We start from the raw sequence: 15065 nt of genomic DNA, 5'->3' as shown, positions 1-15065 counted from the left end.
CATCTGGATATGCAACAGTCTAAACAAGAGTTTGTCAAGATACCTTTTGTTTTATTCATATTCTTGCCTGGAGACATTCAGGAGGCTTTCAGTCATCTATTAGTCAATAATTTCCATTTGTGACATGTTAATTCATTCCTTAGTCCTTTGTATGAGTGGAAACTGTGACAAGTGATTTGTTGGTGCCAGACCAGATTGTATCTCTTTTATTTGCACATATAGGGCTATAAATTGAGAATAAGTCCCATCAGCTTCAGCTCTGTGCTCAGCCTAAAGAAGGCTGTCAGACTCTAAATCACAGTATGTCAATTTTTATTAAGGATAATGAGGAAAACCACATTTGTCTTTAAAAGGCTGGCTTGTTTTTTATTTATTTTCTCCTGCTGGGAGCTGTTTTCATGATCTCTCACCTACCCCTAAGTGATGGATCTTGCCCACACAAGGTCCATAGACATGGAAATTTGTAATAGGACAGTGGATCTCATCTGTTGATCTCAGAACATGCAGAGCAACTTTGTGAAGGTCCTGGAGGACAGGATACCTGTTCAAGTTCACACTGTGAAAATAAAAATTAAAACAAAAAACAAACTAACTGGGGCCAATTTATAGGATACAGGGTATCGTTTATTCACAGTTGAATTTTATAGAATGAATATTTTACGAATTTTATTCATGTGCCTGATATCAATGATTGTCTTATTGGAATTACAGTAATTTCACAATTATAAGCCACACCATTTTGACTAAAATTTTGGTCCGAACCCAAAGTGCGGCTTATAATCAGGTGCGGCTTATATGCGGACAAAGAACAAAAAGTTGCTGTTTTAGTTTGGAGGACAGGAGTCTGCTGAGAAAGGCAGGAGCTTCTCTTTGAAATGGAGAATGTAAACTCCCTCCCTCCAAATTATTATAATTTTGAAATCAAGGGGCTTTCAGGCAAAGATATGGGAATTAGGAATAACAGTTCTTTTCTAGGGAAATTAAAATAGAAATACAGCACTACAAAGAAACAAACCCCAAACCCTGACACAGTCAGAGTACAACCTGACACCCTGTCAGGCAGGGTGCTGGCAGCAGTCCCATTCCATGGTGGCTGCATCCTCCTGCAGTGACAGATGTGGCTCAGTTGGAGCAGTGCTCCTGTACAAGGTGCAGTTTCCCTCTGGAGCTCCAGTGGTGATGTGGAGAAATCCGGTTTTCCTCTGGAGTCCAGTGGAGAAAGGGGCTCCCTTAGTGTCCCAAAACCTCTGTTTTTATCTTGGTAAGAAATGTTGGGCTCTTCCCCCTGGCTGGAGCAACTTCCAATGGGATGCAGTAATTTTATCAGTGCCACAGTGGGACTCAATGGCCATGAGCAGAAAATGACTGGCTGGAGGAAGGATGGGTTGTGAAAAGATAAAGAACAATGCCCTGCCTGGTTTCAATGGATGGCCCATTAGCAGAATATCTCCCATTGAGATAAGGATCACTGCCCCCACCCTCAACAGATGGTGATAGAACAGATACCTTTTATCACACTCTGTATTGTAACGTGCGGCTTATAATCAGGTGTGGCTTATGCATGGACAAAGAACGAAAAGTTGCTGACAGCCGGAAGTGCGGCTTATACTCAGTGCGGCTTATAATCGTGAAATTACTGTATAAATTTCAGCCCCTAGGATGGCCAGGCTGGAGGGGTTTCTGTGGGCCCTGGGGTGTCCCAGGGAAGGGTTATGGGGGAAGCTGCCACTCCAAGGCTCTGCAGAAACAAAGGAGTGTGGTAGGAGTTCCTAGGGAACAAATCCCTTCAAACAAGGTGTGAGTTCTTTTCTCTGCCAGAGATGGGTCTGCAAGTGGAAATTTTTCATTTTTTTCCACTGTCATAAAAAAATGCCTCTTATCAGGACTTTTCCTGAGAAAGTTGTGTTTCTTATAATATTTCCACCTGTATCTCTACACATTGTATTAAAAAATGATATGCTATAAATAAGAAGCTGGGAATAATTTATCCTTGAGAACTGTTTGCAAGGCTATTTTTTTAGTAATTAAGACTTATTATTTCAATAAGTGCTTTTTGGTGGATGGATATTCTTGTTGGTGTTGTCAGTCACTGGATTCAGGCTCCCCACTCTCCCCAGAATTGTCAGCAGTTGCACAAAAGGCCACAAATAGATTGTGATTCATTTTTTTGTGGGTGGCGAAAAATAAAATTGTAATTATTGCTTGGAACTTTTTATAAAAGCTGATGTTTTTTCTCCCAGAGGAAAGCTTGTTATTTTTATATATGGATCTGTAAAAGTGAAATACTCCCTAACTTTTGCTGTCATTGAAGCTCTTACCTCCCCCAGTGCAGTTCAAGCTTGCATTGTGTTAGACACAGCACAGATCAGAGCAGCTCTTTAGGGCAGGTTAATCTACATATCATCCAAATTAAAAAGAGAAGAGCTGAGAGGCATGCTCAGAAGTGGGATCCTGTGCCAGATGCAGTGCAATCAATTATGGTGTAAAAATCCCTTTTCCTTGGTCTCTCTCTGGTGTAGGAGGGACTTGGTCAAGCCCCTTGTGAAGGCACAGGAGCTCTGCTGTTCCTGGAGAGATTCTGGGCTGCACCTGCCTCCTCCAGGGTGGGATGTGGCACAAGGAGAACTTGTTTTATTGTACTCAAGTGGCTCTGAAATACTTTGGGCAGAGCAGTTCACAGCAGCTGCTGGGCTCCTCCAGACCATGGAACCTTTACTCAGCAGTTTTACAGTGTCTTACTTCCCAAATTTCTGTACAGGAGTGGTTCTTGCAACTGTGCACTGACAGAGATCCTGCAATCCCAGAATGGCTTGGGTTGGGAGGCACCTTAAAACTCATCCAGTCCCACCCCTGCCATGGCAGGGACACCTCCCACTGTCCCAGGTGCTCCAAGCCCTGTCCAGCCTGGCCTTGGGCACTGCCAGGGATCCAGGGGCAGCCACAGCTGCTCTGGGCACCCTGTGCCACATTTTTTCTTTTTTCTTTCTATTTCAGACCCCCAATCCATTAAAAGGCAAATACTTTTAAGGTGGTTGATACTGCATCTTCTAAACATCCTCCCTCACAGGGAACAATTCCTTCCCAATTTCCAATCTAAATATGCCCTCCTTCAACTTAAAGCCATTCCTTCTTGTCCTGTCCCTCCATCCCTTGTCCCAGTCCCTCTCCAGCTCTCCTGGAATCCCTTGGAAATGGCTCTGAGGTCTCCCTGGAACCTTCTTTTCTGCAGGTGAACCCCCCTTGTGAATCTGGGTGTCACAATCAGCCTTCCCACACCTGGCTGGCTCAGGTTCCCAGCCTCAGCTGACAGGCTGGGCTGCCTCTCCAAGCCTGCTGGCACCTGTGCTTTCTGATAATAAATGTTCTCTGGTCATAGAAACAGAACCCACATTTCAATTTCTCAAAAGTTCAGTTTCTGTGAGTAGATTTTATAGGGTAGTGTGTATACATTACATGCTGAAGGGGATTTTATGGCTGACTGGGAGCAGAGTTACATCAGCAATGGGCATTTGTCAGGATCCTAGTTTTTAGAGGGAAACCATAAAGTTTGGATTCAGCTTTAGCTTTCTCCAAGTCCTTGCTATGAATCTGGAATTTCTTGATTTGAGACCATTTTGTTTATTGTTCTTCCTTCATTTCCACTGAAAGGCAGCATCACCAAAATAAATTTTCTTAGAGTCTCTTCCTCCTCCCCAGCTGCGCTTGCATTGCACTGGAATTTTCCAAGGTCTTTGGAGTGTGTAATTTTTTTTTTTTCTTTCGAAAGATTGACTTCCTCCTGTCAATCCTTTACAAAATGCATGTATATCATACAAACACAGGGGGAAAAAATCTTCTGAGAGAAAGTTACTTGTAGCTGTTATAAATGTCCAATATATGACTGTTCACTGCACAGAATTGATCCAAATGTTTGCCTGGCTCGTCTGAGTCACGTGCTATAGTGAGGAAAAGTCAACAGGTCAGAAGTGAGGCAGGGCTTTTCAAACTCAATCTTCTGTGAATTGTGAGAGCCCAGCACACAAACACATCTGTAGCATGGCTTGGCAGCAGCATCAGAGTCAGGAGTGTCAAGAGGGCTGTGTTTGATTAAAAATTATCAAGCCTGGTTGCTGACACACCATGCAGGTGTTTTCTTTAGTTCCTTCTGAGTGTGAATGTCTGCACCCACATAAAGGAGATCCTGGAACCAGAATTGAATCAAATAACTCTCATCATGTTCTCCTTTATTGCTGACATTTGTCACCTTGATGCATCTGTGAGGAGATGAGTGGAGACACAATGTGCTATAAAATAACTGCTTGATGAATCCAAATGTGAGTTCAACATCGAGTGCCACAGTTAATATGATGCAGAGTCGCAGGTTAACAAACTCATAAATTGCCTCAGTATACATTTCCCTCCCTAAATTCGGCCTACCCTTCCCTCCCACGGGAATTATTGTCCTCTTGCATTATTACAAGTAAAGGTGTTGCTATTCTGTTGACAACCCTCACTTGGTTGAGCTCTGAAAATTGGGGTTTTCTTAACATGACCTTCAAATATTCAGGTGCCAGGGTTCACAGTTACGGACTGGCACGAAGGGTGCTGGCAAATAACAGCTGAGAGCTTGCTCTGTTGTGGTTTTTGTGTTGAATCATACAATTGTTAAGGTTGGAAATTACTTTTATAATCATCAACCAACCATCAACCCAACACCAGGCTCACCACTAAACCACATCCTCAAGCACCACATACACACATTTTTGAACACTGCACAGTCTGTTCCAGTGCTTCATAGCACTTCCCATTAAGCATTTTTTCCTAATATCCAAACTAAAACTCCCTTGGTGCAACTTGAGGCTGTTTCCTCTCATCCTGTCACTTGTTACCTTGCACTGAATGTGCCTTTGGGGGATGGTGTGCAGCAGCAGAACCTGCCTGAAGTGGGAATGTGCTTTGGTTTAGAGTGACTGTGTGATCACAAGGTGATAAAACAATACAAGCAAGACAGTGTTTCTATTTTCATTTGCAAGTTATTTAATTAAAATGGTTCTAGCTAGCCCTGAATCTACTGGTGTATATTCCCTGTAATTTTAATATCCTTTCTCTCCCTAACAACTGGCATCAAGCAGCTGCTCCCTTCAGAGGAATTCTTTGTTTTGTGGCTTGTCAGGGAACCACTGAACGCTTTACACTGAAAATCCAGCCAAACCCACTTTGTTCTTTTATTTCCTCTGCTCTGCAGGCTCCTTCATGATGGTGAACAGCTCAGGGCGGGCGTCAGGGCAGAAGGCTCACCTGCTGCTGCCCACGCTGAAGGAGAACGACACGCACTGCATCGACTTCCACTATTACCTGGCCAGCCGCGACCGCTCCAGCCCCGGCGCCCTCAACGTCTACGTCAAGGTCAACGGGGGCCCCCAGGGCAACCCCATCTGGAACGTGTCAGGAGTGGTCACCGAGGGCTGGGTCAAGGCAGAGCTGGCCATCAGCACCTTCTGGCCACATTTCTATCAGGTAGGGGCTGGTCATGTTTTTTTTCCCCTCTCTCTCATTTGGATGTCTGTTGTTGTATTTGAAAATGAACATCTCCCTCCCTGATTTTTGTTCTCAGAATAAATTCACCTATAGTGGCTATATAGGCAGCTCGACATATTTCTTCCCTCCTCAGTTTTTTCCTTCAGTTGTTGGCAGGGCACAAGAGGGATGGAAGGGAGGTAATTATTGACAAGACCCACTTGTTCATAATGAAATTTGCACTTTCCATGGCACTGTGTGACTGTAAACAAAACAGTTTCTGTACTCTGCATAAATCTCCCTGGATTGTTTTTGGGCCTTGGTTGGTTCCATAAGAAGGAACATTTCTTGACTTGTCTTTGCATCTTGTGCCCACACGATGTAAGGACATAAGGTACTAATAAATTCCTGCACCATGGTATCAAATGTGGATATTCTTCACTAGATCCTCAGTTCCTCTTTCTCTCACAGCTTTATTTATTCTGTTAGAAGATTATTTTTTTAAACAAGGACAAAGCCAAGAAATGTAATGGCTATTTTTTGTTATTTTAGTTTTACACCTACTTATTAGTTGTCTGCTTCAAACTTCATGTGGCAGCTTTGCAGCCATTGTTTTAATTTCAGTTAGATGAAGGACTCACATACTGCTTTTTATTTGTTGAAAGAATACTTTTGTCTTGTTTTATAGTCAAGACACACACACAAAAAAAAGAACCTGGAAGGCAGTTGCATCCAAAACCTTGCAGGAGATTTGATGTCCATGTGATACTAATAAAAGACATGAGTGAGGCAGGGACCAGGATAGAATGAACTATGGTAAGGCAGCAAATAGTCTGTGTATAAAAACCAGCAGGTAGAAAAGCCTCTCCTTTTCTTGCTTCTAATAACTGGGTGGGAGGTCTGTAAAATCTGAGCTGGAGGAGGGTGCTTTAATGTTCTGCCTCTGAAAGAGTGGTGGATACCAGCAGAACCCACAGAGTGCACCAGGCAGCGAGAGGGAAGGAGAAAGAGATGCAAATGTGGGGAAAGCGGTGTTTTAAGGGCAGTGCACAACTTGTGACTGTTCTGAAGGCCCACTGGAGTGCTCCTACTCCATTCATATTAACGTGATCCTGGGCTTGAAGCAGAATTTGCTTCATCCTAGGTGCTCCACAGAGATAACAGAAATGATCTTTCACCCAGAAAATCGGCGCTTGAAAAACCTGCAAAAGGCAGTCTGATCTCACACTAAGAGGGATCCTGCTCTCAGATATATCAATAGGAGGCTTCCTGAGCCTCACTTAGGTCTTTTACAAGTACTTTGGCAGGTCAAGTTTGCTTTTTTTGGGCAAAAGAATCCTTTAAATCAAACAAGAATTTTCGCCTGAAGCACAAAAACGAATGGATTGGAAGGCAGTAATACCTGCCCAGGAGTAGTTCCTTCCTAGGAAATGCAAGGGGCTTCTTTTTAAATTTGTGACAAGTGAGTGTGATGTTTCCTTCTGGTCGCACTTATATTTTTGCTCCTTAAGCATGGCTTTTGAGATCTGTCCTGGATATTATGGGGATCTAGGAGACTGATTTCAGTCTCTGGTTTTATAAACCACCTTTGTTAGTGGTCTGTAGCCCTGTGAGTTTCTGTATTTAAGCAAGGTTTAAGAAAGAATGAAAAGAAAAAAGAGAACTTGAAGCTTGAAAAAATGAAGAGTAAAAATCATTGGTATTTGCCAGCCTAAAGTAACACTTCTGCCTAAGTAATTCCAGAGGTGGGAGGGTGACAAAACTTGGGTGTGTTGCTGCCTGAGGAGTGACTTGTTTTTCACACTCATGATCTAGAGTGTTCCACTGCAGATTTATTTAATAAAATCCTAGGAGGGCTTGGGTTAGAAGGGACCCCAAAGCTCATCTCATCCCACCCCTGCCATGGTAGGGACACCTCCCACTGTCCCAGGCTGCTCCCAGCCCTGTCCAGCCTGGCCTTGGGCACTGCCAGGGATCCAGGGGCAGCCACAGCTGCTCTGGGCACCCTGTGCCAGGGCCTGGCCACCCTCACACCTGCCATTTCTTTGTCAGCTTTAAATCAAAAGTACACTCCTGGAGAAGTTGCTGTGCACAAGAGATCTGACAGCCTGTTCTGTATTTTGAAAAGACCAGGTAAAACCAACACTTTCCCTAAATATGGAAATCTGCATCAGGCAAAATGTCCATCATCCTCCTAATACACAGAAACCACACAATCCTGGATTGACATGTGCATCAGAAATTCAGCCAATCTGAAGCTCTCTGCCCTGGTCTGAGGCTTTGTCAAGGACTTTGCACTTTGGAGATATGGCTGGTGGAAAACTGGTGTCCAGTTTTTACCAGACTGGTACCCAAGCAGCTGCCAGAGGTCATGTTTTAGGTCTGGCAGTTCTGTGCCAGGGTCATAGGAGTCATCTGGCTGCAGAAGCACTTAGCTGAGATGGAAATGTGGGGAGATTTATCATGTCTACCCTGGAGTTAGTTGTACTTGCATTCCCAGCCTGCAAATGTTTCCCAGCGTAGCGAGAAAAAGCTCTAATGGTTCTTGGGGAAAGGTAATACGTGTAATCTTGAATTACTGCTTGCCATAAGGATGAACTCAGCCCCAGAATGCACCAAGGGCAGCACTAGAGCCTGCCAGGAAGGGTTTTTGTGATGTATAGCAAGGAATGTTATTGATCCATGCCTGCAGAAAGCTGTTGGAGCACAACAGATGAGCTGGGCTGTGCTGCTAACACAGACATTGCTGCTAAATCACAGCTCTGAACGGGGGCTTGTTTAGTGGCAAGCAAACACGAAATGACTCTGTATTTGCAGGCCTCAGGAGTACTGAAGAATGTTTTTTTTGAGAGTGAAGCATTGTAATTTGTCAACTATACTAATTTCTGTGCAGCTCTTTAAATGCAAAGCATTATTAGTTGCAAAGCTTTGCCTGTCTCAACCATCATGCTGCATTTCCAACTGAATTTAAAAGGACATGAGTGATACTGAGTGTGAGATTTGCAGAAATAGGCTCCATAAACAGTTATTCCTGCATTTTCCCCATGCTGGGTCTCAGTTCCCAGTTTTCAGGAAGGCCTGGGTTCTTCCATGCTTCTCACTTTGATAGGTATGAGATGTTTCAAAATACACAAAAAGACAATAATGTGGAAGTTTGAACAGGGAAAAGGCAGGAATAGCTGAGTGTAAAGCTGAACAGAATAAAATAGCCAAACAATATTCCTTGAATGGAGTGAAGTCCTCTACTCAGTGGATTCTGCATCAGTGGACAGGGATTTTTTAGAGGCTGAGCTGGTTATTATTAAGTTATTATATGTTGGTAATTAACCAAAGTCAATTCTCTGTGCTTTCTTTTGCCACCCACACATACCTGATGCCAATGCCTTGGAGAATTTATCAAGTTCTTGCCTTGCAAATAATTGAGAATTACTTTGTTGTTGCTTATGACTTTTCACAAAAGTAAAACTAAAATAAGGTTTTGTAGCTGTAATGTTGGACTTGAGTTCAGGTCTGAAGGGAGTTGCAGTAAAGCCCTGCATGACCTTCCCAGTAAATGTAATTTTTATCATGAATGATATTTAATTGCTAAAGTAATTATAATTTCCATACTAAAGACTCCTATTTTATACTCTTATTTTGTACAGTCCCTAAAAAGCCTATCAAGGACCTTGATAACATAAAACACTTGCTAATGGTTTTTGGATTATTTTATCTTCCAGTGGCTTGCTCCTTCCTAGTATTTCCTGGGCAGCCTAATTGTTGTCCAGTCTCCTCTGGAGAACTTTGTTTCTACATATGATTAGCACCTGAGCTTTTCTTAGTTTGTCTTTGCCTGTTTATTATTTTGTTCTACCTGTTTTTGTGCCTTTTTTTCACTAATGGATGTATTTCAGGAGATCTCACATCTGGTTGTGGTTTGAATTGGGGGAAGAGATCTTAGGAAGTCATGAAAACATGAGAAGAAACTATGTTCTGGAAGCCCAAATGCAAAGAAAAATGAACAAGAGCAGTTCTGTAGTTAGGAAGGATATTTTTGGTCTATTTTTATCCAGGCCAGCATTTGGACAGTTGAACCTTTTACTGTATTACATCTTCTGATGAAGGCAATAAAGAGGCTGAACAGGGACAGGCTGGGAATGCCAGCTTCTATTTAGAACAAAAAGAACTGTTGAAAACGGGTTTTAAATTGTTAACTCTGTGTTCTAGCAGTGAATTTTAGAAGTTACAAATGACTGGAATACTTTCTGCTGTGGAACAAGTAACTACACCTGAACACTGCTGTAAGGGCAGTAGCTGTGCTGGTTGAAGGTGTGATTAACTCTGTCCTTGGAAACCTGATTATTTACTCATGCAAAAATCAGCAACCCAGTACAGAGTGAATATTGCTTTAGTCAGATGGAGTGAGACTGGGAATTTCCCTTGCACATGCAGAGGACAGCACCCATTCCATCTCCACCCACTCATTTATTTCATGTAGTAAAGGATAGCACTCCATTCCTTTGGGAAGACAATCACTAATTTGAGAGGCAGCATCCCTGATTATTCAACATCAGGCTACATCATCATCATTATTGTTAGTACTATTACTATTGCTATTACTATTACTATTTGACATTTCTAAACTTCCTGTTCCTTCCGGAGTCGGTGCATGACTCAAGTTGGAAGGGAACCCACAAGGATCATTAAATGAGACTCCCTGCTCCTCACAGGACTGCTGAAAACTCAGCCATGAGTCTGAGAGTGTCCTCCAGATGCTCCATGAACTCTGCCAGGCTTGGAGCTGTGTTCATTTCCAGGGACAGATCTCCCTCCCACTGAAGAACCTTTTCCTAATGCCCAACCTGAGCTTGCCCTGACTCTGTTTTGTTTCCTTTTCCTCTTGTCCTGTTGCTGGTCCCCACAGCCAGATCTACACCTTCCCCTCTACTGCCCCACTTTCCAATAGTTAACTTAATTTTAATGATCAGATTTTTAGGTTTTTTTTTTTCGTGTTTGTTTCTTTTTTATTTTTTTCCTTGTGCTGCTGATTCTTTGATTGTCCATACATTTTTATAATAAGATACTTCAGGGCAGTTTTCCAGGTAAAAATCACAAACCCATAGAGAAGAATGAGACTCTTATTCATCTGTAATGGAATATCTGTCTTTTCAGACTCACATTACTAGAATGTTTTCATAATCCAGGTAGACAAATGAAAAAAAAAATGTTTGTTAATGTACCATTAATGAAGAGATACTGTACACATGGTTTTTAAGAATATTCCTTCTCAGATCATGTTAGTGGAATCCAGGGAGAGGTAAAAACATCATTAAATCCAGGAAAATCTTATTTCAGCCCAGAATCCAGTGTCATCCTTTGCTTGTCATTTACTTCCTAGTTGTGCAAGGGCCTGCACAGCAATTCAGGGTTTGCTCCAGAAGAATCCATGCATGGTCAATGATTCAGGAGAAGAATTCTGTCCCATGTAGTGCTTTCCCCAATTTTCCAAGGCATACTGAGAACAAGATATCAAATTATTATTCACTTAATGTTCTTGGACTGGTGCTTAAGTGAATATAGGTGTGTGTATATACCCAGGGCACTTTTTGCTTTTCCAAATCAGAGATGCACAGAGTTGTCTTTAATTCTATTGAATGTTGCTCTAATCCTTTATTTTGCTTCCCCAACAGATTAGGTGTTGTGTTCACACACTGAATTGCCCTGCTATCCCTTCATTGTTAACAAAATGCCTTGAATGACTCAGACTTGGAATAACAGCAGAATGTGGTGACTACTGAAATTACTGATGTAAATGTTCTTTCTCAGATTTTCTTTTCTTTTGTATTTCAGGTGATATTTGAATCTGTCTCTTTGAAAGGACACCCTGGGTACATCGCTGTGGATGAAGTCAGAGTTCTCGCCCATCCCTGCAGTGAGCACTCTTTATTTTTCTGCCTGTACCACTGTGTTGTAGGCCACAGTTTGTAGTTTAAATGAGAGATTTACCCAGTTGAGCCAGCACTAAAATGTCTTGTCTCCCTCCTAGAGCCCTAAGGACAGTCAGCCTTGCTGAATTACCTACCTTTGCAAGCTCTGCAAAAGCAAAGCAATGTTCAGTTTACAGCTAGTGGAATTCTCTCTTCTTTACTTGTTAATAAACTGATAGTTTTATTGTTTCTTAATCTTTTCGCTGTAGAAAACAATCTAAAAAGTAACCTGTGTGGTTAACTTCTGAAAAGAACACCAAACAAACTGTTTCAGTGTTTTCTTGGTAAGAGGCCTGTCCCAAAGGTCAGTTGGTTTCAGCATATTAGACCTGCTCAGAAAGCTGTCAAGAGATTAAAAATGAATCTTATTCAGACACTGCACTTATACAGGACTAGAAACTAATGCAGTTCATTACACTATTCAAAAATGTTAGTGCTGCATTTTTCTATTGCAAACACAACAATAAGCTGACATTTACTTGCTTTTTTTATGTTTAAAGAAGCATTGTGCCTCAGCCTTTCAGTCTGAACTTGATTCCTTTTACCCATCTTCAGTGGGGCTTGAGACTTTATATATTTTATGGATGTAATGTATAGTTACTTATAAAGATTTTTTTGAACAGCCCCTCTTTCTGGCTCATGGTTTCAGTAAGTCAGTGACAGCTGCTCACAAAAAAAGTGATGGCTCATATGGATGGATTGAAATCAACTGTTTTTGCTGTGATCAGAATGTCAAAGAACATCTGCCATTCAATGTGACAGACGTGGTTCTGCTCAAGTTTAACAGGACATTTCTGATAACTGCATTATGGTTAATTGCTGCTTAAGTAAATTATATTTGTATTTACCATGTGCTCATTGCTCAGGCCTTTGGGTGCATTTACTTCATTAAGGAATACTTACAGTCTGTATTAACCAGATGTTGCTGATAACTGGCAGCATCCAGACAAATCCCCAAATGGTCTGTGCCTTCCACAGCGTGTTGGGTGATCACTGGTCCCTTCACTGGCAAAGAGGCCACTAAACAAACCATGGGGCAGAGGCTCAACAAGAAAATGATGGGATTTAAAGCAGTTAGGCAGGATGCTGTGTTGTATTCCTGCTTAATTAAGTAAACTAATTTTGAATCCATTTCTTCAAGTATATGCAGGTCCTTCCTCAAAATTAAGTGCATTCTTGGTGACTCAACAATCAAATGATTCAAACAGGGTTGGTTGGAATTTTTTCAGTCTGTTTGCAACCCCCAGCACACAGAGCTCATTACAAGCTGCAAGTTCTCTGCAGTCTCTTTAAATGCTGCTCCTGTCTGGTTCCCAGTGCTGCTTTTGTTGTTGAGCAGTGAAAGTCACCAGGGTAAACATCACCCACGTGTTCCCTTTCCTTCTACAGCCTCTGCCCCTCAGATTCCTTCTACAATTGTTGTAAATCAAAACACAGGGACCATGAAGCTCCACTGACCCTGGAGGTCATTGAAATCATTGGTCTTATTTCTTCATTTCTGCTTTACCTTCACACATGACAAAGGCAGTCAAAGCAAAGTCAGCAAAACCAGTGTGCCCCTAATGACACAGTTATACAGAACAATAAATGTATTGCTGGTGCTGCCTCTTTTTTTCCTGTGTCCTGTGACACAGTCCACTGGAATATCCATTTTCCTTATGCTAAAAGCTGATTGACTCTGTGTGCATGAGCCCTTGCCATCACAGCACAACCCATGCTCCAGAAGCTGGGCAGACCTAAGGACCAGCACGTTGGCATTGGTGGGATTCTACACTTTGTATTTGCAGCTGACTGACAGCTTTAGACCGCAGGCACAAATACTAGAATTATCCTGAAATACCATGTAGAACATTCTGAATGTCACTCAGAGGGAGTTTCCTAGTGAACCTTGTGAAGATTCCTGCTGCCCTGTCCTTCAGGAGCTGTCAGTGACTGTGTGCTGGATGGGGCACAGGGGCACATAAAGCCATCTGACATGGTGTACAAACACGTGTTCTCTGTTCATGTGTCACTCGCACATCAAGTCTCAGCCATGCCACAGATGCCCACATCCCTTTAAAGCTGTTTGATTCCAGCAGGAGAGAGGTTATAATGTCCTCTGAAACTCTGTACTTCAGTGTCTAATCATGCTAGAAAATGTGCAGATGATGTTGGAAAACACTGACCTTTTTGGGTGTAAGTTTTTTCAGTGTGTCATACTAAAATCTTTCAAATGATACACAAACCTTTTTCTGAAGCCCTGCAAGAAAATGGTTCACTTAAAGGTGTTGCATTCACTGTGTAATCTTATTTATACTTGTAGTTAAATAGAGACCTAACTCAGTCTGATATTTAATCAAAAAGATAATCCTCTCATCTAGTTTCTTTGTGGAAAAAAATACATATTAAAAATGTATTTTTAATATCACTGGTTTGATTCTGAACTAATGCTGAATTTAGTGTCAGCAAAACACTGATAACAGTGATCTAAACTAAACCAGTGATACAATACTGTCAGTTAAATGAATTTAATATCTGATTTGATATTGATGATGCATTATTCTAAAGGTCTAGGATGTATTTGATAGTCAAGAAAGGAAAAAGGATAAAAGACCCTTGTGAAAATGAGGTTTAGGTCAGTCATGCTTGACAAGCACAAAAGCATTTGACTTTTTTTGACCTTTTTAGAAACATAGTTTTCTGAAGAAAAGAGATTACTCAATTACTCTTTATAGCAGTCAATAAGAAATTGTGCTGGTGACCATGAACTCGGGATTTGATCCAAGTCTGTGTTTTCAGAGGTGCCAGGGCTCTCTAAGATCCCTGAGGGCCACCGCGTCTCAGCTCCATCACCACTGCTCCCTGCAGGGAGGAGCTGAACGCCCAAGGGCAGCTTTATTTGGCAGGGGAGGTGCCAGGGCTCTGCTGAGTGTTTGGGTGGGTGCAGCAGGGTCAGCTCCTGCCTTGCTCTACCCTCACAACCCTCTTTTGTCAGGAAAAGCCCCGCATTTCCTGCGGCTGCAGAACGTGGAGGTGAACGTGGGGCAGAACGCGACCTTCCAGTGCATCGCCGGGGGAAAGTGGTCACAGCACGACAAGCTCTGGCTCCAGGTAAAGCAGTGCCCTGCTGGATTCTCCTCTTTCATTTGGGGCTTGGTTTGCTTTGGCAAGGGAAATAAATAGCTAGAGAAAGATTGGTGGTGGTGAGGCAAAATATTTTCATCAAGATCCTTTGAAAAACTGCCTTAAATCACTTCTAGGTGAGCGTTTGAGGTGACTAAGCATGGAGTTAGGAGACAGAAACTGGAAAATATGGTTGGTGAGAGCAAAATTCTGGTTTCAAACAAATGTCCCTGTAAACACTCAGCCGTAAAGCAGAAAAGAGAGGAGGTGGAACAGTTCTCCTCTGCTTTATTATGCTATCTGCTTTCCTTTCACCCTCCAAAAAATGTTCTCAGCCTGGAGTCAGTGGTAATTGTTAAGGAAATCTCCAAGGTCAGAAATTACTTATCTGGGTGGTTAAAATAGGCAAACCCAGTTTGCACCCAGTTCTTCTTGCTCCCAGTTTCCTTTGGCTGTGTTGGCAGCAGATTTGGTCTTGTTCCTTTTAGTCACTCACTAAAA

The 15065-nt window shown here is 42.2% G+C and overlaps 1 protein-coding gene across 9 annotated transcripts in view; it reads left to right on the top strand.

The window, feature by feature from the left end:
- The window catches only part of PTPRT (protein tyrosine phosphatase receptor type T), a 450791-nt gene that overhangs the window by 161287 nt on the left and 274439 nt on the right, over positions 1-15065 (top strand). For all 9 annotated transcript variants that reach the window (XM_033075163.2, XM_033075164.2, XM_033075167.2 and 6 more), the window contains exons 3-5: positions 5225-5496; positions 11326-11407; positions 14437-14552. In XM_033075163.2, coding sequence (XP_032931054.1) covers positions 5225-5496; positions 11326-11407; positions 14437-14552 — 470 coding nt within the window. The remainder of the gene's footprint in view (positions 1-5224; positions 5497-11325; positions 11408-14436; positions 14553-15065) is intronic.

This window comes from Catharus ustulatus, chromosome 17 (assembly GCF_009819885.2).
Source record: "Catharus ustulatus isolate bCatUst1 chromosome 17, bCatUst1.pri.v2, whole genome shotgun sequence".
NCBI lineage: Eukaryota > Metazoa > Chordata > Aves > Passeriformes > Turdidae > Catharus > Catharus ustulatus.
This window is presented reverse-complemented; position numbering and strand designations above follow the sequence as displayed.